Consider the following 25,132-nt stretch of genomic DNA (forward strand, 5'->3'; position numbering starts at 1 on the left):
GGCAAGGGTAAGGCATCCCAGTTCTCCATTGAACCACTTGATAATTTCTTTTAAGAAGCCATAAGAGAGGTGCCAGAGTTGCTGTACCCTAAGTGGCTATTTAAAACTAAAACCTGAAAATTAAATACATTTTTCCACTCTTGAAAAAAAAAAAAAAAAAGAGGTAAAATATCTATTTCATGACTTCCATGACTGCCACTTAGCTCATATTTAAGCAAAGAGTATGGAGGGTTTCATTTGTTCTTCCCTGTATGGTTTGTCAGTCATCTTTTCCTTCTCTAGACACTGAAAAATCTCTCGTAACTACAACTGCACACCATGGGAAAGTTGCACATGCCCATGCATATTATTTCAGGACTACCAATTAGCCTACAGTCCTTTCAGTGGAAAGGAATGTTTACATGCTCCTCTAATGCTGTTCTCTAAGTACTACAGCTATTATTTTGGACTTGAGTGCCATAAATGAATGTACCAGCCCACAAAACAGGCCAGAGTTATGAAACAACAGCTGTGAAAACAATGCAACTAAAGACACAGTTGCAGAAATACTCTGTTACAAGCTGTTTATTAGAACTTCACTTTGACAATAAATAAGGTATTTTCCAAGCAATCAAAATGTAATTATTTAGAAAGTTAAACAACTGAAGTTTTCACAATGCCTGGGTTTTTATATACATGATTTAGATGATATATATGATTTAGATTTTAGACACCAGTTTATCTGGAGCTGTACAACAGTAGGATGTCCTTTAAGAAAAAAAAAAATAATCACACAGCAGGAGACTACCAACACACATCTTTAATCTGGAAGCTGTGCAGGTAGAACAATCCCAAACCCCTGTCAGCTTCAGGTGGATAGTCCAACTGTTACAAACAGATCTCTCTATTCATTATCAAATTTGGATGTATGGCTTACCCAGGAGAAACAGCGCCTTTTAAATTTGTGGTTTTAACAAACCAGTAAGCTTCTCAAGCCCACCAGCACAATGTAACCACTTGTAGTTTACTGTGCTACTGCACACCCTTCAACACAAGTGGCACAAACCAGAAACTTCTGTAAAGGATGGTCATTTTCAATGCTGTAATTCTCCAGTAAATACAAACTTGCACTTCAATTTACTGTTAATTATGAAAATGTCTTTCAGTTTTGGTCCAATGAATTAGCATTTCTTTACTTAAATACTCAAGACATTTAATATGCCTTAATAACACTTTTAAGGGTTTGACATTCAAAGCTGACTTCAAAAGAATGTTTCTGTTAAATAAAGTACCAACTTTTCTCCATGTTTATTCATTAAAGAAAGCCTATGAAAGACAAGAGTTGTTTTAAAAAACCCCAACACATTAGTTCTGCTAAGAGTTCCAATTTAAAAATAACATTTAATTCTTATGGTTTGATTGAAGCCATGTTTCCAAAGTGAGTTTTACACGTTCTGTGCAACATTCCATTTTCCTTGAGTGCAAAAGTACAGGTCTCAAAGTTAGGCAGCTGCAATCGAGTTATCTGCTTGACGACCTTGAGGCTTTAAGAAAAATCAAGACAGAATTAAAAACAATACAATAAACTCAAACCCACAGCCCACGCATGTAAGAGTAAGGGTTTTAGGAAACATTGTGTTGATCAATGTGACTCTACTAGACAAGTGTGACATTAACCATATCCTTACTTGTAATGGTTTCCAGTAGTAGCACAAACACAGAAGACACCCAACAAATTTCAACTTGGCTCACTGAGTACTTGGCAGAGGTCTCAGCTCCTTAACTGCCGTCTTAAATGCCAAGAGCACCATATTCATTTGGAGAGCTTAACACAAGGCCTAGTTGATCAGAGTTTTAAGTATTACCACAGCATAAAATGCTGATTGTTATCATTGCATAAAACAGGACTTAAACTGAGTTTCTTGGAGAAATGGTAAGCACAGTCACTAGAGACAGGGCAGAACAAGGAGGGAGTTTTAAAGAAAAGGTCTCCTTATAGGATGGGTTTGAGGTCCTGACAACTCCAAAGCCAACACTGAACTCTAAAGCCTCAGAGATTCTACAGGAGTGTTGAGAAACACCATGTTTTTGAAGGAGAAAAAAAAAATATCTTCTATACTGATTTAGGAGGAGGTCTTGACAACCAATCTGGAAGACCCATTGACTAATAGCATACGCAAAAAATTAAGTTCTACCTATCTCTTTTGGCCAAAACAAAACTGAAATAATGCCAGGCCTGTTTCCTGGAAACAGGATTACAGAGGTCTAAATGGTCTACCTCAAGTCATATAAACAAACTCTTCAGGCTCCTTGCTTGCTGAGAGTCTGACTGAAAAGTAAGGACAATATTTTGAACACAGCAGCAGTACAAGAAGAAAGCATTGTTTTGTGTAGCTGGATTTAAATGATTTTTAAAAAGTCAAAAGAAGGGTGTGACCTATATTTTATGACATGACTGAATTGTTTTCAGAGTTATACTACTTAAAAAAAAATGCATCTTGAGTGATTCACTTGAGAGGATTTGGTTTTGGAAGTTACTTAGGGAGGTGCCTGTTTCTGAACCTAGTCATATGGGTTAATCACACACTTCTTTTTCCAGAAGTGCTACAAATGATGGTATTACTTTTAACTCACTCCATTGTACCTAAAATACAGACAACTTTAAAACTGATTTTATAAGACACGGAATAACAGGAACAGACTATGCACATTCAGACAGTTTGTCTAAATGTGACCAAATGCATGTTGCACTTACACAGATTTCGGCTGGTAACACCAATGCACAACCCAAGAGTTTTCAGAGCAAATACCTACATTACCAGCTGGCCCTTTTATGCTGCTTAGAAACTCTCAGCTTTGAGCAAAGCTGGGTGGTAGTTCCCAAAAAGTGAGCAGCCCCATAGGCAGCCTTTCTACACAGGGCACTTCTCAGCGTCTTACCTTTACAAAAATGTGTGTTGGTATGAATCGTCTGAGCAACTGATTAGTGAAGTTTGGGAATCGCAGCAAGTTCACATGAAGAGATGGCAACTGCTGATACCCAGCCATCAGAGGATAGAAGTTATATAACATTTCCTGCTGTGTGCCAGGAAGGATTCTTAATCGGATCTTAAGAGAGAAAAGAAAAACACAAAAACCATAGATAAGTTCTGTGCCCAACAGCAGTCACAGAATCAGAGTGGTACAGGTTGGAAGGGACATCTAGAGATTATCGCATCCAACTGCCCAGCCAAAGCAAGATCACCTAGGGCAGGCTACACAGGAACAAACACCTGTTTACTTCTTATTTATACACTGTCTACCTTCTGAAGTTGGAAAAAGTTTTCCTGTTCTAGTTAAAACTTACTTCTACACTGAAATACCACATTAATCATAAACATGACAAATGTCTCTTAGTCAGGCTTCCATTTAGTCCTTCTTTAAATGGAGTCAGCATCCATGAGTTCTTCCAGACAATTCACCATACTCTAAACGTCTAAACCCAGCGAGTTTAACCTCTCTGCACATCAGCCTAATTAATGTATTTTTCACTACCAGATAATTTAGTAGGATCAGAAGATGTGACAGTTTTGTACCTGCTTAAGGCCAGAGAACATGAAAGCATCACTGGGTTCCACTGACACTTCCACATCCTGGACTAAATTGGTCTTATTTTGCAGGTGATATCTGACAGGTAGGGATTCTCGGACTCGACCAAATGATGGCAGATCTTTGGAAAGAAAATAAGTTATCTCAAAGACAAAAATTAATTTTAATGTCCCATATATTAACAAAAAAAAAAAAGTCTATCACAAAGAGCAGTGAAAAGTTTGGGGAAAACAAAACCAAACCAAACCCAAACAACAAAACAAGTAGGCATGTAAAGAATTTCTGAAAAGATTTTTCATGAAAAGAATCTAACTTCATTACAACTTCCCAGTAACATTTCTTCACATCTACTTACAAAGCTCCCAGTACTAACACTGTCCAGGAATGCTAAACAGCAAGTCACCTTGGTTGCTAATGGTTATTTTCAGCTTACTAAAACCTTATCAGATACTGTCAGGAAACTTAAAAATATACACCAGAAAAGGATGGTGGAAGAACTGCAGCACAAATGAAACCAAACTAAGAAAAAGCAAAGGAATTCTGTGTGCTCAGTGAACGGCTGCAATTCCATCCTGGTGCAGGTGAAGTGCTAGAAGAGAAACAGTTCACCTGGCCACAAGCACCTCCAAATCTGCAGGCTGTTTCTTTCCTGGGACAGAGCCAGGGTGTGGGTGGATGGAACAATGCTTGCCATAGGCATCTAGAAAAACCTACTAGAAAAGCAGCATCAGCAGAGGTAACTCTGGCTTCCATGCTACCACATAACACAGGTCAATATATTAACAGCTTTTAAGAGAATTCGTTTGTGTAACTATGGTCCAGCTTTTCCTTGAATTGCAGAGGGGCGATGGGGGCAAGGCTTCAGGCAGTCTAAGTGATGACAGTTTCTTTCACTAGCTCTGTAATAGCCAGCACCAATTTGCTGATTTTTACTACAGTAAATACAAACTCTGGATGCTATAAAACTTTGGCAATCCTAAAAAAAACCCAACCAAACAAAAAACCCCACCAACAACCAAACAAAAATATCTAATTCAGACATATGTGTTGCCAAATGAGTATTACCTGCATTAACATGGAGGGGAATGCTCTCTACAATCACATGTGGTAGAGTGATGACTGTACTAACAACAGGTACACTTTCCACAGCTGAACTTCTGCAGGAAAAAGTCAAATGCAGACCATGTTGAAAGTTATACAACACAAAGTATCAGGTGAGTACACAAAAAGAACATCATTTATAGGTGATCAAACTAGAATTACGGTAGTTTTAGTGGTGGAACGAAAACCCCAAATCCTTACACTAGAGTATCTGAAGTGAGGAAAAAAGCATCACAGCATGGAGATAAAATAGCAAAAAAAGGAAGAACACCAAACAGCTCTAAATAAAAACAAAAGTAGAAGAACGATATAGTTCAGTATTTGACTTTGACTTAGCTTCTCAAGTGAAGCATTTGATGACTGGAGAAAACTGAGTGGAAAGTGACAAAATAGCTTTGTAACTGACTTAAGATCTTACAAAGAAAACTTCGTGGAATGGTAAAATCCTAACCATCTAGTATTTAGCTCTTAAGAGATAGATGCATTTATTGAAAAGTCTATCAAGCTAAGCAGCAGTAAGATCTGAAGTCCAGACAGTGATTACTACAGGAAGATCCAAAACCCCAAAATACCATCCCCAACACTAAAACCCCCTGAAACTCAACTCACCATTACCCCTAAAACCAAACCAACTTATTTCCTCCCCTCATCCAAGCCAAGAATATTTACCTCTTCCAGGAAATGACATAAGATCCAGTTGCCACTCCACTAACATTAGTAACTGAAGGGCATCGAAGACAAAAGCACTCACTGGCACTCTCACCTGTCTGTAAAACAACTATCAGCAAGATTTTGTTTAAAACAAACACAGAATCACTATTGCAGAAGCCATCAAGTCTAAAAACACAATGACACAAACCCAAGTGTTCAGCCTGAAAGGCCTCTGAAGTGCTTTGCAACCTATACCTACATTATATATAAATTCAGCAAAGATTATGAAGTATGTAAAAGGGTGACATACACAAGTATGACAGTTTACTTTTTGAACATCATTATGAGGTCATCAAAAATTTAGTATCCATGCAAAAAAAGGCAAAATAACACAAATTCAAATTCTACACTTCTCTACAGTGAATTTCATAACATCAACATAAGATATCTCTCAAGTTCTAAAGCATTTCTTTTCTCCCACCCAAATGCATGAGAGGGGAGGGAAGGAGCTCAAGAAAAATCTAATGGCTTCGAGTTTCCACTTTCCCCCTTCCCTCTCACTTGAATGAAACTAAAAAGAAAAAACTACCTTTAAATTAAAAGAGTAATAAGAAAACAGGTGTTTCAGGCATTCAAAATCATAATCAATCTTTATTAAGTCTTACAAGTTCAAAATAAAACATAAGAAAATCAACCAAAAGGTGGACTGCTGAATAGCTGGTATCTGAGGAGCTTTGCACCTCCTGACAGTGAGCTCTCTGGGAGCAGCAACCAGAAGCTGTGAAGCACAAGGTGCCAGAACTAAAAATGAAATCTCATAGTCTGAAGACTAAAGAACCCAGGAAATAATGGCTCTTTGCCAGGTAACCCTTCAATCTACAGAGGAACCAGAGTCTTGCAAGTCCTTGATTACATGGGTGGGTAGTTAACCCACAATCATGCAGCAATCCAGACCACCTCACTTCATTCCAAGTTTGGCTAGAACACCAAGCTTTCACAGCTAACTCAAATGAAAGCAGGTTTCTGGAAGATTTTGGTCTACTGACAAGTACTCAATTTATTTGACTTTAAAGCTAACATAGTGCAGTTTTAAAGGCTGAGAACTGTAACTTTTTTTTTCTTTTGACACATTTAAGCAAAATTATTAACATCATTTAGTATTAAAAAAAATAAAGATGAGGCTTACTTGAACTGTTCTCTATAGCCTGCCCTGTCTAGCTTCACTGTTCAGTTTCATGACTGTAATTGTGGATCACTTCAATCTTTGGATGCTGCCTCTATCATGTGATAATGTTTGCATTCCAGAAAGTACATGAAGCCCATAAACACTGGAAATATTGAGTATCTTTTCATAAGGGTATTTAGGCTGCATATCAGAAGTACTTTCAGATGCTTTCCCTTATATCTGTTCTACATAGAATTTTTATTACCATCTGTCATTCAAGAGTGTTTACCTGATCCAGTGAAGTAGATCTGCATTTTCAAGTGTACTGCTGTCTAAGTTTATTTTGTCAAACAACTATAGCATTTCACAATTTTCTCCTGTTTAGGGGTCGATAAGCAAATGCTGTTTAAAATATACCCCTTTCTTACTCCCAACTTATGCAAAAGGTACCCTCCTGATAGAAAGCATGATCTAAGAAAACTTACTATTCTCCACATAGGATTCTAGTTGATCTACTGCAGTCATGGAAGCTGACAGCTGTAGCTGGCTGGTTACAATAGTGAGAGGCCAAGGAGAGGCACTCAGGATGTCTGTCATCAGCAAAAAAGGTATATCCGCAAACACTCTGTCCAAGTGCTCCAGCTGTCAAGACAGAGACAAGTTCTGGTTATTTCTAACTAAACAGAGTGTGACCATCGAAAGTGATTTTAAAATACCAACAACTTTTCAAACACATACCTTTGTGGAAACAAATTTGACTGCAACATCAAAAGGAAATACTGTTTCTATGGTTACAGTTTCATCCTGTATAGGTAAGAAAAGAGATGGGAAGAAATGGGAGGGGGGAAGTTATGATCAGGTTCAGACCTGGCTATTGATGTTAAAGGTTATTAGTGTAGTTACTTTTAATGATCATTTTAACCAAGTCCTCCCCAGTACAGAACATACCTTTAAGATATTTGAAAATAAATAGAGAACATTTTTCTTCTGACTATACTTATGAAATGGCTCACCCTCAACTGGGCTATCATACTGCTCATTTACCATTTTTTTTATCTACTACAAAGCCTTTTAAAAGACTTGAAATTAACAGCATTTAGATCAAGAACATTTCCTGCATTTCATTAAATTATCTCCAGCAACCAGTGCATTTTTATATCCTACCCGGTGACACTTGCAGAGGATTTCTTTCCCTTCAACGATAGTGTTGATTAGGTAAGAAACATAAACCAGAAACATTCTTGCACCAACTGTTCCACAACGAATATATATTGTTTTTTCCAGCTGCAAAATAAAACAGATAGTGAGCCAAGCTATACCTAAATTACAGCCTAGAGCTGTCCAAAACTTTTTGATCATCTTACTTGGCCCAAAAGGTCACGAGTAGAATAGGTATTATTTTGATCATAAAGAACCTCCTACAATGCATTATCTTAATCATGCAGTGAATTATTTTAATGAGAGCTATTACTTCTTCAGTTGTTTCACTAATTATTCTCATCTGTTACTTACCAATACAAAAGAACCCTTACTGTGTAATATATGAAATACTCAATTTCCCATTTTCTAGTGACAATTTCAGTTTGGTGCACCATCTACATATCTGATCTTCTACCATGCTGTCTCACACTTGATGACTATTATTATCAACTGCCTATTAGGCAGTGCATTTAATTAATAGTTGAGATTAGCCTCATTATTTTATTTCTTATCTCCCTGCTGTATCATGAATCCAAGAATGCACCTTATTCACATATTTAGTCTAAAAGGGGATCCAGCTAAAGAAATACTGAACTAGAAGTAAACAGTAGGTAAAATATGTCTTAAATATTTCATTTATCAGTTGATATATCTGAAAGTAAACATAGGTCCTTCTAAGAGATTCTTTCATCTGTTGATTGCCATTTTCTTAAGCGTGATACAGAAACAATGTTTTAAGCCTTCACCTTTTCCCCTGGCTGCAAGTCTCCTACAGGGATGTCAGGAAGCAGTGCAGGAAAGGAGTCATCACACACATCTGTTGCATGAAGAGTCACCTGAGTTTTCTGAGTCAGGTTGGCATCTTGCCCTAAGATTAAAAACAGTCTTCAGTTCCACTCAGACTTTCATCACTGAAGCATAAAAGCAGTAAGATATTAATGACAAAAAGCAGTGCATGAGGAATTAACATTGTTCATTTGATGGAACCTTTTGAAAGTACCAGGAGAGGGTGGATTTGACAACATCTTAATTTAAGTTGTAGGGTTCACGTGCTGCAAGGTTTGTTTTTCTCCAAATAGTTAGGCCAGAAACAAACAAATAAACCAACTCTCAAAAATCACTACCATACAGAAAACATGACATGATTATGTGCTCCAAGTTTTTCTTGGTACTCTATGTGAAGGAAAAAAGAAAGTTTAACTGTTCTGTGATTCCTCTGTTTTCAAAAGCATGGCTTAATGATTTAAAAAAAATAGTTCTTCTGTATTTATTATGTTGGGAATACATAAAACCAAATGTATAGATGTTAAATGAAACCATACTTCAGCCAGAGGTTGATTAGAATAATGGCATTACTACAATCATGTAGGATAACTTTCAAAGCAAAAAGGAGGCCACATCTTGCCAAAGAGTTGCAACTGTGGAAAATATATCACCAGCCTTATAAATGAAACGTCAAACTTCAATTGTTCTTTCAAGGTAATCAATAATCTCACACTGACCTTACCTATGTTAAGTCAAGATCAAGCAGGGAAAATAAAATTAGAAATCAAGGCCAACTATTAAACACTGCTTTAGGGGCCAAGACCAAATAAAAGACTTTAAAGAACACTCCACTGACTTTAATGAATCATACAACTGTGTAGGCAATGTGGTTCTATTTCAGAGTGCACAGGTCATATCACACCCTATACGCTAGTAGCTTAAAAATATTTTTGTCTTTTAGTGTAACTGCCACAAATAGGTGTACAAAGTGTAGCATTTGGACTTCACACATTGCAAACTGTCAGCAGTAACTACATGCAGCTAACTAGGACTTAGACATACAATATTTGCATTTTTCTCTTTTTATTCAAAGGAATAAAGGTCTGTGGTGACAGGCTGGACTTGAATCTTTGAGGTCTCTTCCAACCTTGGTGGTTCTGCGATTCTGTAAATACTTTCTCAGTCCTTCACTGCTCCCCAAAATTCAAGCTGTTTAAAAACCAAACTACCTTGTCCGTGGTAGGGATAAAAAGTAAGGGGAGAGAGTGTGGGAGAACACTCAAAGACTATACTTTAAAACATTTACCTAGCACTGTCCAATGCTTTCATCTCAGCAAGAAACAGACTTAGCTCTTGGGAAAAGAAAAGTTTAGTTATGAACAACTAAATAAAAAGATAGGATGGAACACAAAATTCCCATGTTTTCTTTCCAACTTGTAAAGACTTGTGCTTTGAAAATACCCATGGAAACAGCACTAACAAGCCGTGGTTAGCATAACCATAACTGAACGAGTCTGTTAGTTCTTGTTCTTACCACTACTAGTATCTCATCATTCACAACTTCCACTTTGGTTTAGCTCTTAATTATCGCAGGAGAGCCATTTACTGTATATTTCTCTGCATTGCAGCTAGAACAAAGAGTCAATTACTACACTTTGGGATTAAAAGAAAGAAACTCCAAATACCTGGCTTCAAACCAGCTGTAAGCTTAACATCTTTGGCCACTGTCTCCTCATGTGACTGGACTGTCACTACCAAACAATACATTTCATTAGTCAGGGCAGGAGGTTCATGATGGAGTTGAACAGAAATATTTGGCACTCTAGAAATAATCCTGAAAAGAAAAGACTCAGTTATTGTATGCTTTTTAAATAACAAGGTTTTAAGTCTAAAGGCGATTAAACCAGCCTATTGTTCAAGAGAGCTCTGAAAATAAGCGGCCTCCAACTAGGAGATGAGAGATTCCTGAAAAGCAACATCATGGGAACAACTCTTGGAATCCCAGTTACAAGCATTAATGGTTCAGATGTTCTGCCAGAAAGAAAAAAGCATCCCCACCAGCACACTCAGATTTTTTTCTGAGACAAGTAAATCAGTGTTACCCTATTTATTAATAATTATTTTCCAGCACAGTTTTTTAGGGATTCTTTGTTTGCATAATGGCTTTTTTACAAAAACAATAATGCTTCCTCATTTGCACAAATATCTGGGAAAAATCTGACCAGAGAAGTTAGGAGAAGGGGAGAACTAATGCATAATTCAAATGTTCAGAGATCTGTGCAAGCTTTATCTGTACTTCTAGCTATGTGGACCCTCAAAAGTCCTAAAGAGTTATGCAAAGACATATTCAAAAGACCATATTAAAGAAGTCTCCACAGGTCTGTCTTTGAGTCAAGGTGATGAGGACTTCACAGGAGATTCACAATGATACATATTTTATCTACACATATATATGTATACACACACACATTCAAGATTTTACTCACATAGTGCTTGCCTGAATAGCCAAACTGTCCCAGTGCACTTCATTATCTGGAAGTTTAGGTCTTCGCCTGAAGGAGCGTGCTGCCTGTAATGCTTCTTGAGATGAAGCAGCATCTCCACCTCCTCCACGCCAGTTCAGAATCACACATCGGCCAGACTCACTTCCCAGGATCAAATCCACAGAGGTGATCTGATAGACAAATGTAGACATAAATCTGTCTATAGATCACCTGCTGTTGAGAGTAAAGTTTTCCAACATAAACAAGCACAATAAAGATATGTATGTCCAAAACGCTCCTGCCAGCTTTGCAGACACCTCACCACTCCAGCACTTCAATTCATGAAAAGGTGGTGGGAAAATTACCTGTGCTCACGTGTGTAGTTTCCTACTCTCCTGTAAGTGCTATACCACCCTTCCCATCAGCATGTATTTTTTTTATAACTTATTGTATATACGAACAACAAAAAAACCCAAACCCTCCCAAAATGCCTTGAAATAATAGTTAAGCTTTTGTGACAATTTTTCTTCTTGTTTTTAGGTACTTAGTTTCAAGAATTAAAACATTTGGAACTGCAGTGCCATTAGTTAATGGCTGCCAGATTAGAAACAGCTGAAGTTTTTCAAGCATCAGTAAAAGAAGCTGTAAAATGAACTGACAAACCTCGATCTTCTTTCCTACATCTTCAGTTTTTGCAACAAATTTGAAAGTGAACTTTCTTGTTTTGCCAGGGACTAAGCACATTGTCCCTTGTGATGACTGTTCTAGAATATCACTCTTTTGATAGGCTTCTTCCACCACACAGTATTGGTTGTAATCCTACAGTGGAAAAGTGGGGGGAAACAACGTTGATAAATCTGGACTTAAGACTTCTTTAGAGAATAACAGCAGCACTGCAAATATTAGTGCTCTGTATTACTAGATCCAACCATAATGGTTCTTGCTACTTTTCATACTCTTGAGATTAGACTTAGCAAATAATTGCACAAGATATCCATTATACTAACATAATGCAAGAACACGGAGAGAAATAAAATCCTTCTGAAACTTTAGAGCGCTTCATAGAAAAACAAAGATATGATAGATGAAATAATCAAACTACATACAGAATTTTTTCCACAGTACCAATGTCATTGTTAAGAGTGATGGATAATGCAAAAAAGAAGAAACACCTCTCCAACTTAGTATTAGCATACTTTTTTGAAAAGAACTTTATGTTCAAATCCAGTCTTACAATAAGCTTCTATCAATAAGTCAGAGACAGGCATAACCTAGTTACCTGATTATTGAAACTGATGCAAAGCTTAGAAAATCTGATAGGATGCGGACAATCAGCTCTCAAGTGCACATCAAACTGTACAGGAACATCAACATGAAAGCTAGGAGCAAGAAATCTTGCTTTGCACTGCACTGGAATTAAAACAAAACAAACAAAAGAAATAAGCAGCAGGTGCTAAGCACAAACTACAGTACTAAATTCCAGAAGCACATACTTAAAATAATTGTGATGAAGACTGCTCTGTGTATACTCTTAAAACTTCTGTTTGTATCTTAAGTGGAAAAAAAATTGGCTACTGACACTTTACATAAAGCCACTTCTCAGTATTTGGCCAAAACCTTTGCATAGAGGAGAGGGAAATGTGCAGCAGAAAAAATCCTGTACATTTAGATACACTTCTTTATAGGTAAGCTCACTCATACCCCCTCTCTGTGGGGAGTATTTGCACACAGGGTGCCCCCTTTTCTCAGAACCCTACTTTAAAGCACACTGGAGTGGAGTCTTTCAAAAAACAAAGGATTCTTATTTAGTAATCCAGCTCAGGGATAAGATATCACTGGCTTCTCTCATGATTTCTCATCTCTCAGATTCAGATGCAGTGGGGAGCTGAAATAAGAGTTTCAGTGCTTCTGGCTTTAGTACACAATTTGTATTTTTCCCTAATTCATTATTTTCAAGATACAACTTCATGGAAACTTATGATCTATGTAAATTTGCTTGCTTTCTTACCAAATGGTATAAAATCTTGGACTTCTATTGTGAAAACATTAGTGCCTGCCAAGGAAACACGGTCAGCCCATAGTTTTTGTGATGCTTTCACAGCAGCAGCATCGCAGTCAGGTTCAGGATCAGGGCTTTCATTCTGCATGCAGACAGAGGATTGCAAACAACAATAAAGGGTTACCAAACACTGACCATTATTCATATTTAAAAAGAGCAATAGGACTTTTGCCACTTACCATTAGAACTTTTATTAAATTTTTTTCTATTTGAGACTTCTGATCTTCTTTAAGAGTAGATGCTGGCAAACAGAAAAAACCCAAAGATTACAAGACAGAAACAAGGCCTCTTGCCTTATTTTTTTGCACAGTGTGAAAATATTTTCCCTTTAGATTGTGTATTTCAAAAAAACCATGTTCTAGAAGGAAAAAAATAATCATCTTATATCCATCTTCTAGCAATGAAGAATTCAGTAGAAGTTTTCAGAACTTTTACCATTTTAAGCATCTCCTCTTACTTCCATTAGAACATGGCAAAAACATCTTGTTGGTTAGTCAAGCATTCATAATTTATTGGAGGAAAACTCCAAGAGAATAAAGCAGGTGCATGTTATTTATGCTTAAAACCAGAAGAAACAGTAGAAAAGTCTGAAACATGCAAAGATGTGAGCTCAAAAAAAAATTAGAAACAAGGACTAGAAAAGGCAAAAGAAGAAAAAAAGGACTAATGAAAATAAGCCTTCTGCTTGACTACAATATGGTTTATAAAACAAGAGAAAGGAAGTTCAACTTTCAGCATACAACAGAAGGGAGTAAAAATTCAGCACAGGTATACAGTTATTTTGTAGTAAAATAATTTGAAGTACTGAAAGATTTCCAGATACATGCACCTTAATTTTTATGTACTGGATGCATTTATTTCTTAAAAGAATACCTCTGCCCAGCAGCTCTAAGGAGTATGTTATATAATCTCTTAGCTGGGCCATTAGGTAAGAACACTTGAGAGCTGTTGTCAATATGGAAGTGAGAAGGGTCCACCATCCCTCACTGCGGTATTCACACATAACATAATCCAAGAGCCTGCAACAGTAAAATCAAGAGGAAAAACAAGTTACAAACAGCACTATTTTTAGAACCTTGCAATCATTTGGTATCATTAATACAAAATTCACCTCCATTAATACAAATGCTAGATTGAAGACAAACTTGCTGTTTACACATACAATGGTTTACTGAAAAGAGCAGTAAATTATTGTAAAAAAAACCATTTACCTCATGGATCTTCTGTTTCAGGCTAGAACAATTTTCACATGAGAACAACAGGAAAACTCATCTGTATGCAGATAAAGGACTAGCAAAACAGCAACTAGACAAAAGAGTCTTAGTCCAGCACTGCATTAAAAATATGCTGTACTACTGAACAAGTAGAAAGTTTTAAGAAAAACAAACCAAAACTCCACAATAAAGTCTCCTTCCAAGCTGAAGATTTTTCATGTTCCTTAAGCTGAGATGTTTCTCTTCCCTCCTACCTCCTATCCCCTGCTCCCTTCAAGGGTTTCAAAGAATATAAACAACACCTGCATCAGTCTGTATCAGGCAGAACTCTGCACCATAACATGGTTTTAATACTAAATAACATTTGCTAGTAGTGGTAAGGCAGAGAAGTGCTTTGTTTCATTGTTTGGCTGGGGGGTTTGTTTTGTTTTTAAACAGAAACAACCAATCAAACCCCAAACCACCAACTTTGTTCAACCACTCAAGAGTTCTGGCCTACTTCAGACTACCTAAACAAATAGGAAACGCTTGTTTGTACAAAATTAGGCCTGATGCAAATTGATCTGCTTATCTTAATCTGTTTTCACCTCCACATAGCTTCCTGTTAGCTAGCAAAAGTAAACACTCCTACTTCAAACATAGTCCCTTTACAACATGGGATCTTTGAAACCTAAGTAAAACATTATGAGACTTCTACTTAATATGACCTTGACTGTTTCCCCTTAAAAATATAAAGTTAAGCAACCAAGCATAAGGCATCTTTCAAAACAGGTGTTAGCTGCACCTCAGCACTAAGCTTTCCTAACTCTGTACTCATTCACAGTAGAAAACTACACCAATGACTAATTTTGCTAATTTCCTGGTATATAAACAAAATAAACTCAGCAACATTTCCATATGCTTTTAATTTTGTAACTACATCTGTAATTAAATGTAAATATAGTTACATCTGTAATAAAAATATAGTCTGAGAGTCAAAGAGAGACAGCATTTAGTGATTTAGAAATATTTGCCCAATAAGGCAAAGCTCCACAACAGCTTACAACAGAAAGTTTTTCTATTTCCATAACTGATTCATTGTATCTGCTTTGCTTTCTTTAGTAAAAGTGGAGTTCATGGATTCTGAAGTTTGTGCTTCCATCAAATCCAGGTACAAATCCAATCTTATTCCATAGCAGTAAGGTATGGAGTCTTAGTGATACAAACAGCACGTAAAAGAAGCAAACATGGATGGTACTCACTTCAAGGCTTTGGCATAATCTTGAGCATAGTAATATTCTTCTCCCATTTGAACCACTGAAAAATAAATAATGTTTCAGATTACTATAAAAAGTCTTTGCAAAATTAATTAAAAGAAAAAAAGGTAACTGTTTATCTATACTCACTCAAATGACTTTTCATTCTTGGACATTTGTATTTCTTGAACTGTGCCACAGCATTACTCAACAAAGTGATAATTAGCTCCTAAGAGATAAAACCATTGCTGAGATCATTACATATGCAAAAGGGGGGATAACATTAAAAAACTGGAGGGTTTTACAGAATAAAACTTACCGAGTGTAGGACATTTTTCTCTTTCAACTGTAGGGATAAAATCCCCATCTTCTCCTTTTCAGGATCAGAAAGATCAAAGCCTGCATGAGACAATGAGAAATCCCTGAAACAGGAACTTTGTCTCAGAAGGGAACTATTTCTGTGGTAACCTACATGCAATGCAAGCTCCAACTCAAGCATACTTAAACTTTTAAACACTCTTTAACCCAGGAGATGGATATAGTGCTTTAAGAAGTCATCCACCTGTTCCAGAAGAGAAATTTGGGAAGAAATATCTTGTCTTTGTTTAAAAGAAGTTATCTGAAGCTACCCAAAAATAGCAAACTACAGGAAAAGAACCCAGTCTTTACACTGTATCTATTAACATTTAATATGTGTCTCTTGAGGCAAATTTGTAGCCTTTCTCCTACCTGATCTCAAGTAAGGATTCAAGCTCATGATTCTCTAGCAGTAGACAATGTTAAAATACAAAGAACTGCATTATAGGAACAAAAAACTCCTGAATTTACTAACAGGTAAATTTCTCTTAATCTTAAATGGTTTAACCTTGACAATAGATTTTGAACTAATTTTATAACAGTAACACATGAAGATTAAAAAAAAATGAAATTAAACAGTACTGTATTTACAGTAAATAAAAGCTTTTAAAATAAGGCAATAATAAAGTGATAAAGCCCAAAGGATATGCTGAGAATAAAGAACAGGAGACTAAATGGAGATGGAGAAAGTGAAGTATAAATACAGTCAACAATAAAGCTCTCAGAAAGACATGTGTATTCATAAATAGCTCACAGCTGTACATTCAAAGTCTGAATTTCTGAGAAAGCATCCTCCTTAACATGAAAACCACAAATTCCAGCCCTGGATTATGTAAATACAGTCATTACATCCTCTCTTTTTAGAAAAAAAGCAGTCATGAGTTCTTGTCTGTAGTTGAAAAGATACAATATGGATGGCAGGATGTGTTTATACCAATTGCTCTCAGGAACAGATTACTTTTGCAGTGTCCAGTTCTGCAGCCTCTCTTCCCAGCAGTGCATTTCACTGCAGCACAATGATTACAGGTAGCTTTGGAAGCAATAGAAACAGAAGAGCAGCAGAGTTCCAGCACATCCTATGCAACTTTGCTGAAGACCTGACTCTGCATAAATCTTTTTTCTGTCTCCTTTTCTTCATTTTTTTTATGGAGATCAAACACTCCCTGCACTTCCAGGTGATGCCTGTTCAAATTGTACCACCAACTAACAAGAGAGAAAAGTCTGTATCACTGGAAAAGGGATTACATGCTGATGCCCACACTAAGTCACCTGGCAGGATCAGCAGCTAATGAGGTTTGTCCAAACTCAGATATAAGCCTCCAGAAACATACTTAGTATTCCCTGCCGCCATGGTCTTTGCCCGTAGAAGTCAAGCACTCCAGTTTGCGTTTCCAGAGGATCAGGATTGGGATATACCACAGAGGACTGCAAATTCAGCAGATACAGTCAATAAAAAAGGGTTCACAATTCACTTTAAAGCATTAAAAATTATTTGATGCTCCAAAACAAATACACACAAAGAAATTTACTTAAACACATATAACCTTTCCAGGTACCTGTATAAAAACTGTACTTCAGGAAACCCAAACATTTAAATATGTCTAATTTGGTCTGACATCCTGTTTCATTCACTGTTGTGCCTCAAATACTACTAAGGAATAATTGGGTAATATCTTTTTAAAACTAGCTGCTAACAAGATAATCCAAGAACAACACATATACAGCACCAATAGGAAGAAAGGCACTAAAAATAATTGGGATGTCATCTGGAGAGTAGCTACATGTGTTATCATGTATGTTCAATTGACTGCAGAGGTTGGTTTTCCATGCAACTCCTTCTACCAGCCAAGTGTCAAAATCCAACACACCCCCCCAAAACAACCACCACCACCACCTCCCCACCCCAAACACACACTTTATATATACTAATGCTCTAATTTCCTCTGCTTCTCTGCTTAATTTACTACCTGGTCACTCACAAAGCATTTTCTCCCTCTCAACTTACATCATGGTTACAAAGCATACTTGCTAGTTGTTTCCGTTCCTGTGCATAATAGGCTGCCTGCTGGTAATAGAAACCTGGATTCTGAGTTTGAATCGCTGTCAATCCCAGCTTAATTGCTTCATCAAACAAGTCACCAAAAGCCTGAAATCTATTTAAAAAAAACACAACCAAACCAATAAAAATCACAACCAAGATTATGTACAGAACAGCAATGTGAATTCAAAGGTACGCTTCAATTGAAAATTCTAGTTAAGTTTTAAGGTAAATGATATTTCCCTGGAGTTCTACAGCTGCATTTTTTTGTCATACCTTGTTCACGCCTACAGAAAAGTGGTCAATAATCAGAGCAAATCAGAAAACTGGGTACAGTTTTCACAGTGTAGCACATCTCTTTCTTAGAAAAAGAGCTCAGAATTTGTATCTAGCCTAGACAAGTAAAACAGTGAACTTCACAAGGTTATACAAGAACTAAACCAGATATACTATTACGCAAAAACATACTGTTTAGACATCCAGGCAGCATGCTCAAAAGCCAGTTCTGCACTTCCTATTTTTTTCTTGCACAAGTCAATATGTTTCCTGAACTGAGCAATTGCATCCAGTGGAGTATTATGCTGGAAGCAGAGGCGACAGATCTAGAAGAAAGCAAAGTAAGCGGAATAACTGTGCTGGCTGCTATGGAGGAGCTTTAACAAACCAACCAACCAACTTTACTTATTTTTTGATGAGCTCAAATAGCACAGAAACCAGAGGGAGAAAACCAGATGTAAACAATTATGTACTACACCTGAAACAATGTAGTCCTCTATTTCATCTAGCATTATTTTTCTTCCCCTTCTACCCCAAGACACCAATGGAAGAGTACATAACTCACAGCCAAATTCAAGATGGCACTGCAGAGCCAACTGGAAGACCATTATCTTCGAAATCTGCAGTCTGACATGGGGTAGTTTTGGTTTACCTAAAAAAAACCCAAAATACCACAGAAGCGTGGTCTGATCGCTAAAAAGCTACCTTCCTCCTCCTAACAAGCAGTAACTGTACTACAATTGGCTTAAGCTTTGCAAGATGACAAAAATATTGAAGGAACAAGCAACTCTTAGTTCATACCCACTGCACAGACTAAGAGCTACAGAGTGAACTCCAGTCCTTCAAGATATTCCCAAACCTCAGCTAAGGATCTTTCTTCTGTATGGAATTCAGGTCTTTGCAAGTCTGAGCATAATTGTATTCCACTGACACCTGTTGTTAATCCCTCTCTTTAAGCAACATTATTCTGTTAAAGTAAAGGTTGTCAAAGATTAGAAGTGCACTTGTTACCTTATAGTTTATAAATCCTGCCATGGTCTTGATTTCCAGTATGTTTGTCTCATGAGCCCTCAATTCATGCACAAGATTATAGGCAGTTCTGTAGTTTCTAAGTAGGAATACTTAAGTTAGTTTTAAATCATACAAGATAGTAAAATTTAAGGACAGGACTGCCAGCAGCAGAAAAAAAGTCCTCCAATCAGTGTGTTCTTTCCAATGAAGAACTCACCTCTTACACATTTAAACAATTTGTATACAGGAAAATATTTATCATAGTCTATGCCTTAGCAGTAATTTGGGCTAGAGAAGGTAGGGGGGAGATTACACAAGCCTTACTTGAGAGCATTCTGTGTATCCTGTTTCAGCTCACTGAAGAACGCTATTTTGAACTGGTGTCTAACAAACAAAAGCTGCAAAACACAACCAGTGTACATCACTCACAAACATCTGAACATGCCTGATACCTACAAAGCAGACAGCTGATCATGTAATACAGCAGCTGACTTGGAAAACTGACTATGCAACTGTTTCCTAACAATTCTCTCTGCCACCATGACACAGCAGTGACGCTTTCACAGATTGCATCTACTCCCTGGAACAGAAGAGAGGCTTTTTAACACCCCAAAAATCTCTATGCCAATAGTACTGACTACTGGTTTGGAGCTTAACACTTGGATCCCAGCTTCCAAGAGAGGGAAGCTAGTAATGGCAACAGAACGTTGTTTGCTTGAGCACATATTTAACAATTTGATAAGCCAAAGTTACAAGTTGCACTTGATTTGGCTTAAGTTCTCAATGTCTAAGAAAGCACTTCCCAGAACTTGCTAAGATACTACATTCAAATAGGTTAAACCATACAGGTAATTAGTAATTTTGTTTTAATTGGTAACTTCATTTTGGGGCTGCAGCTCTTCCTCTAAAAAAAGATGCAAGAAAGACAAATAAACCTAAGATCAAAACCAATCAAAATCAGAAAACAAAATCAGATTTGCTTTCTATACTCAGAGAAGGCATCTTAAGTTGGAAGAGGAAGGACAAAAACATTTAAGCACCCAAGAAGCCCTACTTTCATATTTTAACATGCAATGTAACTTGCACAGTATTTAAAAAAATAGGGCAACATTACCTGATGAGTGGTTTTGTTCAAGAACTCCTTATGAGATTTAACTCTTCGTATTTCTGTATAATAGTAAGTCTGTGCATGCTCATAGAAAGCGTTTTCCAACCTGAAACAAAGTCGCTAGTAAGTTCCACTAAGTTTCTCCCACATACTTTTCAGAATGAGTCACTTTTAATCATGCTTACATTAGGGTTGGCAAAGTAGCTTGAGGTATTACTAAACTGTTCTGTAAGTTACTGCACAGAGTAAGAGTCTGCAGACAAAAGCCTTTCACAACATAGAACAAGTAGGTTCAAGAGCTTTAATGTTGAATTTTCATACGACAATCTCTAGCATTTAACAGAAGAAACCCAGCAGGTAAGCCGTTCAGATTTTGCAAGGCAATAGAAAGTGGAGAGACTCCTCAGCTAAAGCAAGCAAATCTCACTGAGGCTCCTGGGTTAAATCTGAACAGGTTGTCACATTAAAAGCAGTTACCCCACAGAGGTCAAGAACTTATTTGCTGGGCTGTGGTGGGGGAGAAGTGGAAAGGAAAAATAGCAGTAAGTAAAATTTTGAGGGCACTGACAAGTTTTCATCAACTACTACTTGGGTTGCAGGGGTACAGTCAAACGAGCGCTTGCAAGATAAACAGGCAAGACAAAGTGATAAAAGAGAAAGACAAAGAGGCCCAGAACACTGAATACAGTGTGGAGCTGAGAAGCACCTAAGAAGCATGTGCTGTATCATCAAATTATAAGGAGTAAAATCAACTAGCACAAGAGCAGAATCTAGGAGAGGAACACATTTGATAGCACTGACACACAAAGGAAATAAAGGATGAAGTACCAGGTCTGTGATTTGGCTAAGGGATCACTCTTTTACTACTATGAAATCTTAATTACAGAAAAACAAATAAACCAACCAACCACAAAAACCCACAACAACAAAATCTATATACATATACACACATCCCCCTAGACTACCAGGAATTCTGACATAATTACATGCTTAAACTTTTTTCTTTAAGAATAGAAGAGCTATTAATCCCTAATGATACAGACTGATCTTCACAAACATGGAGACAGCTGCAAATCTCATATCAAAATGCAACTATATGCAGTTTGCAAAGGCTTATACCAGTTAACATGCAGTAACCATACCCTCTTTAGCACTGAGACATGAAAAACTAGAAGTAACAGTTGCTTTATTTTGATCAATCTTAGTAGGTGTTTGTGAGCAGCATAGTTATGATAACAGTGATTTATGTTGAGAACTGTTTATGTACGAGTAGGACTGTGAGAAGAGAAAAAATGAGTATGTAAGATCATGACCTCTCCTCTCCCTGACCATATCTGGAAAGTTTTAAATTAATTTTAAAACCCCATTATTTGCCTTAGTTTGAGTCCTTCTTTTTAAGTCTACAAATGACTGTCTTCCTTTCCCCATTCCATTTTTGAAAGGCTTTCATAATTTAATTGCAGCTGTACTCCTTGTAAAGCACAAGGCAGTAAAATCTGACAAAAACATAATATTTGCAACAAGACAAATGCCACTTAGTACAGAGATACAGAGTTGGGAAGGGAGAAAGGAGGAGAGCAAAGACTTGCAGAGTTACACCTAACAAAATACCTGTAGGGAAAGTTTAGAACCAGCAGGGCCAAAACCACTGCAAAGATAGAAAAGCCCACTGTGCTTCTACTTGACTTGAGAAAGGGAACATCTTGGGATATCTAATAATGATGTTTCTTCAAATGCAGTGTCTCTGACAGTCATTACTCAGTCTCACAGAGAAAGGGAAGCTGTGTGGGATTCATCAGGTTGCAGAATAATCTGAAGAATCCTGGCAAATATTCTTCTGCAACGGCAGCTGTGTCATAGTTTTCCTGCTGCATGTCTTCCAGCTCCTCCTGTTTGTTGCCCATGCTGTGTGCTTTAGTGTAGATGCACTTCAGCTGGGTTATTGATCCTTCCACCTTTTGTCAGGGGAAGAACCCCTAATTTCTATGTGACCACTCTCAGGCCCATCCATGGTTTCTAACACAACAGTAACTCTTGTGTCTTTGCTGGCACATGGTTCTCCACCCCCTACTTCCACTAAGACTGCAGACCAAAGGATCTCACTAGCACACTGTTCCTCAAACACTGGCATACTGCCCCCAGGCTTATCTCTAGCGAGTCTGGTTTTATCCCTTCTCTGCTTTCAAATCCTAGTTCAAAAGCATTTTCAATGGGCCCTGCTAACTCCAGTGCCTTTGAGACAAGCGTACCCCACCTGCTGCCACGTAGATCAACTGATCATCAGCAAACAGAGCTAAACAGTGTTTTACAGTCACTTACCTTATAATGTAACCAACAAGATGATCAGTGTGTGGAAGTACAAAAAGGGACTTTCCAGAAAGATCACAAGCGTTACATAAAGCTGCTGCCCTCTCTGATGCAATAACATCTTCCCCTAATGAAGACAAGGAAAGTACAAGTCAGCAGTATGCAGTGCTGTAATGCCAAACTGGCTCATAAAGCTTGACAAGTATAAAATCTGGGGAAAACAGATATAAATACATATAAAACTACGATCACATTCTTCATTACTTATTTCATGGCACTGTGTGCTTCATCCAGCAGAACACACTGCAGAAACTTTCTAGAATTGGCTTAGCTAGCAACAAGCATTACCTTTTTTTCAACTTGTTAGAGAATTAAGTATCCTGTGTCTTGAGAATCAGAATGGCATCCAGAGACAAACATAGAAGCTATAAGGCTTCTGTAGGTAGTAAATACCTTTTCTTTAAGTTCTCACTGCTTTCACAGCTTTTCTTGATACAAGCAACATTTCAAAGACAACTTGCTTACAAGGACACACATGATGTGGATTATGCTGGCAAATAATTTTTGCTAGTGTATCAAAAGATCAGCTTGGACTTAAGAAGAAGAAATTAAGGGTAGAAGTGTCAAATGTTTAGGGTCAACTATCCTAAGAATTCTTTCCACTTGCACACCCTCCTGCAGCCACAATGTGTTTAAGGTTTGTAGGTGATTGCAAATAATGGGACAAATGACAGTCAGCTTAATCCATCAGCCTTCTATGCAGAGTTTTCTAGTACCTGGAGGTAACGGTGTTTTTTTCTGAATCAAAACCACAGCAACTTTTGTGTTTCTTCCCTGTAAGCTTTGCCTAAAATAAAAATGAACAGGGCACAGCATTAAGGTTTCACTTCTTATTTCTGAACCACCAGAACAAAATGAGATTTTAGTCTAGATGCTTACCATCACCTTTGCAGTACATTATGAACAAATTGAAAAAAAAAGCTCTACCTGACAATTTCAACTCGAGTAGCACATTCTGACTGTTTTTCTTTCCATTGTGGCTCATCCCAGTCTAGTTCATAGAACACCACCACAAGTGCTGGAACCAAATTCAGGTGTTTGTTCATCCAACCAGTCTTCAGGATTCCTTTCGGAATATACCATTCATAGGATGTCCTCTGAAAATATTGGGATTATTAAAGTAAGGTACCAAATCCTCTTATGGATATTTACAGCAGGAGAAAGGGAATTGCCTCTGTATTCTTGTCACTTGAGAACACATTAATCATCTTTAACTCTCCTCCTCTCAAGCCTTTGTCTCCCATTGAGTAAGACTTCACTACCTGGCATCAGGGCCTGATGTCTGAGATATAAGCAAAGAATAGACTGCAGGTAGACTGGAGAGAACAGTCAAGTTTGGAATCATGTTTCACACATATTCATGAAAGATCAGGATCAATTTAAAACTGAGCTCTCTAACAGAGCCACAAGAAATCAGCTTGGATTCTTATTCTTTTCCAGTATCACAGAATTATGTTATTTTGCAGGGGTTAAACCCATTGACATTGCAAAGCAGAAAATAGAAATAGCCTTTATGCAGCATATCACTTAGTTTAGGCTTTATACTTTTTTCCAGAAGACTCATTTCAAATATCTTGAGTTTAAACATTAGTTGTCATTAAAGCTCCAATTTCACAAGTATACCTTAATGTTTAGCAAATGAACAGCAAATAGCTTAAAATGTAAATCATGCTGGCTTTCTCCCTTTCTGGCTTATGAGCTAAGGCACAGTGGTTTCCTATGTTTCTCAGGGTTCAGGCTCACTGGCTTCCTCTCTCAACAGTGAAGGAAGAGACAGCGTAAGTCCGAGTGGTAAGGGGTGCCAGTGCTGCAAACCTGGCAGATCAGCCCAAACTTTGCTATGGCCCTTTACCCCCGGGAGCTACCACCTTCGGCACCCCCCACCCCAGGTCGGGCGCTTGGCTTCTGCTGCATGGGCAGGCGCTTGGACACTGCGAGTGGCCGGACCCGCCAAGACGGGGAGCAGCCGGGGCACACGCCGCTCGCTACCTTCGTCCTGCACTTGGGGTACTCGTGGTCGCCGGGGAGCACTTTGAAGGAGATGGGGACGCGGTCGGCCCGCCGGTTGGCGCAGAAGGCATCCCACACGGCCCGGTGCACGGCGTTGTACACCACGTCCAAGCCGGTGAGGGTGACAAAGGCCATAGGCCGGCAGCACAACTCCACCGGGAAGTCCCATTGCGTCGGGGTCATCTTGCTCCTGGGCAGGCGGCCTGCGAGGAGGCAGGAGACAGACACTCAGCAAGGCGCCTTTGCGGCCCAAGCCGGCCGCTCCTTCTCTGCCCGCCTTGGCAGACGCTCCCAGCTTCCCCGTCGAACGCTGACACAAGGCCGGGCCACGCCCGTCCACCCCGGGGCGCTGGTAAGTACCGCGGGCTGGAGCTCAGCGCCGGGCAACGACAAGCGAGAGCAGTCGCGAGCCACTGGCAGTGTCGCGGACAGGGTGAGAGAGAGACGCCGCCTCAGGAAGCGAGCACCGGGCATCGGAAAGGCATCAGAAGCGACCAATCAGTGCCTTCACTCCACCACCGAGTC

At 38.3% G+C, this 25,132-nt stretch overlaps 1 protein-coding gene across 2 annotated transcripts; it reads right to left on the reverse strand.

Moving 5' to 3' along the window:
* Positions 1–549: 549 nt before the first annotated feature.
* Positions 550–25,109, reverse strand: TRAPPC11 (trafficking protein particle complex subunit 11). 2 transcript variants are annotated; one of them, XM_068137021.1, is made up of 30 exons: positions 24,968–25,109; positions 24,587–24,810; positions 23,525–23,694; positions 23,314–23,384; positions 22,550–22,664; positions 20,237–20,336; positions 19,447–19,520; positions 19,123–19,219; positions 18,304–18,437; positions 17,803–17,950; positions 17,129–17,222; positions 15,760–15,839; positions 15,591–15,669; positions 15,447–15,501; positions 13,865–14,010; positions 13,171–13,232; positions 12,941–13,073; positions 12,212–12,342; positions 11,596–11,751; positions 10,936–11,123; positions 10,135–10,283; positions 8,431–8,552; positions 7,649–7,768; positions 7,223–7,288; positions 6,970–7,126; positions 5,338–5,446; positions 4,633–4,724; positions 3,555–3,688; positions 2,920–3,087; positions 550–1,523 (listed from the first exon to the last, which is right to left on the reverse strand). In XM_068137021.1, exons 2-30 carry the CDS (start codon positions 24,788–24,790, stop codon positions 1,482–1,484), a joined length of 3,396 nt encoding a protein of 1,131 aa, XP_067993122.1. In that variant the 5' UTR covers positions 24,791–24,810; positions 24,968–25,109; the 3' UTR covers positions 550–1,481. The 2 variants fall into 2 exon arrangements, with proteins under 2 accessions (XP_067993122.1, XP_067993121.1); XM_068137020.1 differs by having other exon boundaries at positions 24,587–25,109.
* Positions 25,110–25,132: the final 23 nt, after the last annotated feature.

This window comes from Melanerpes formicivorus, unplaced genomic scaffold, assembly GCF_026170545.1.
Source record: "Melanerpes formicivorus ecotype bairdi unplaced genomic scaffold, bMelFor1.0.p_v2 SCAF_4, whole genome shotgun sequence".
In the NCBI taxonomy this organism is placed as follows: Eukaryota; Metazoa; Chordata; class Aves; order Piciformes; family Picidae; genus Melanerpes; species Melanerpes formicivorus.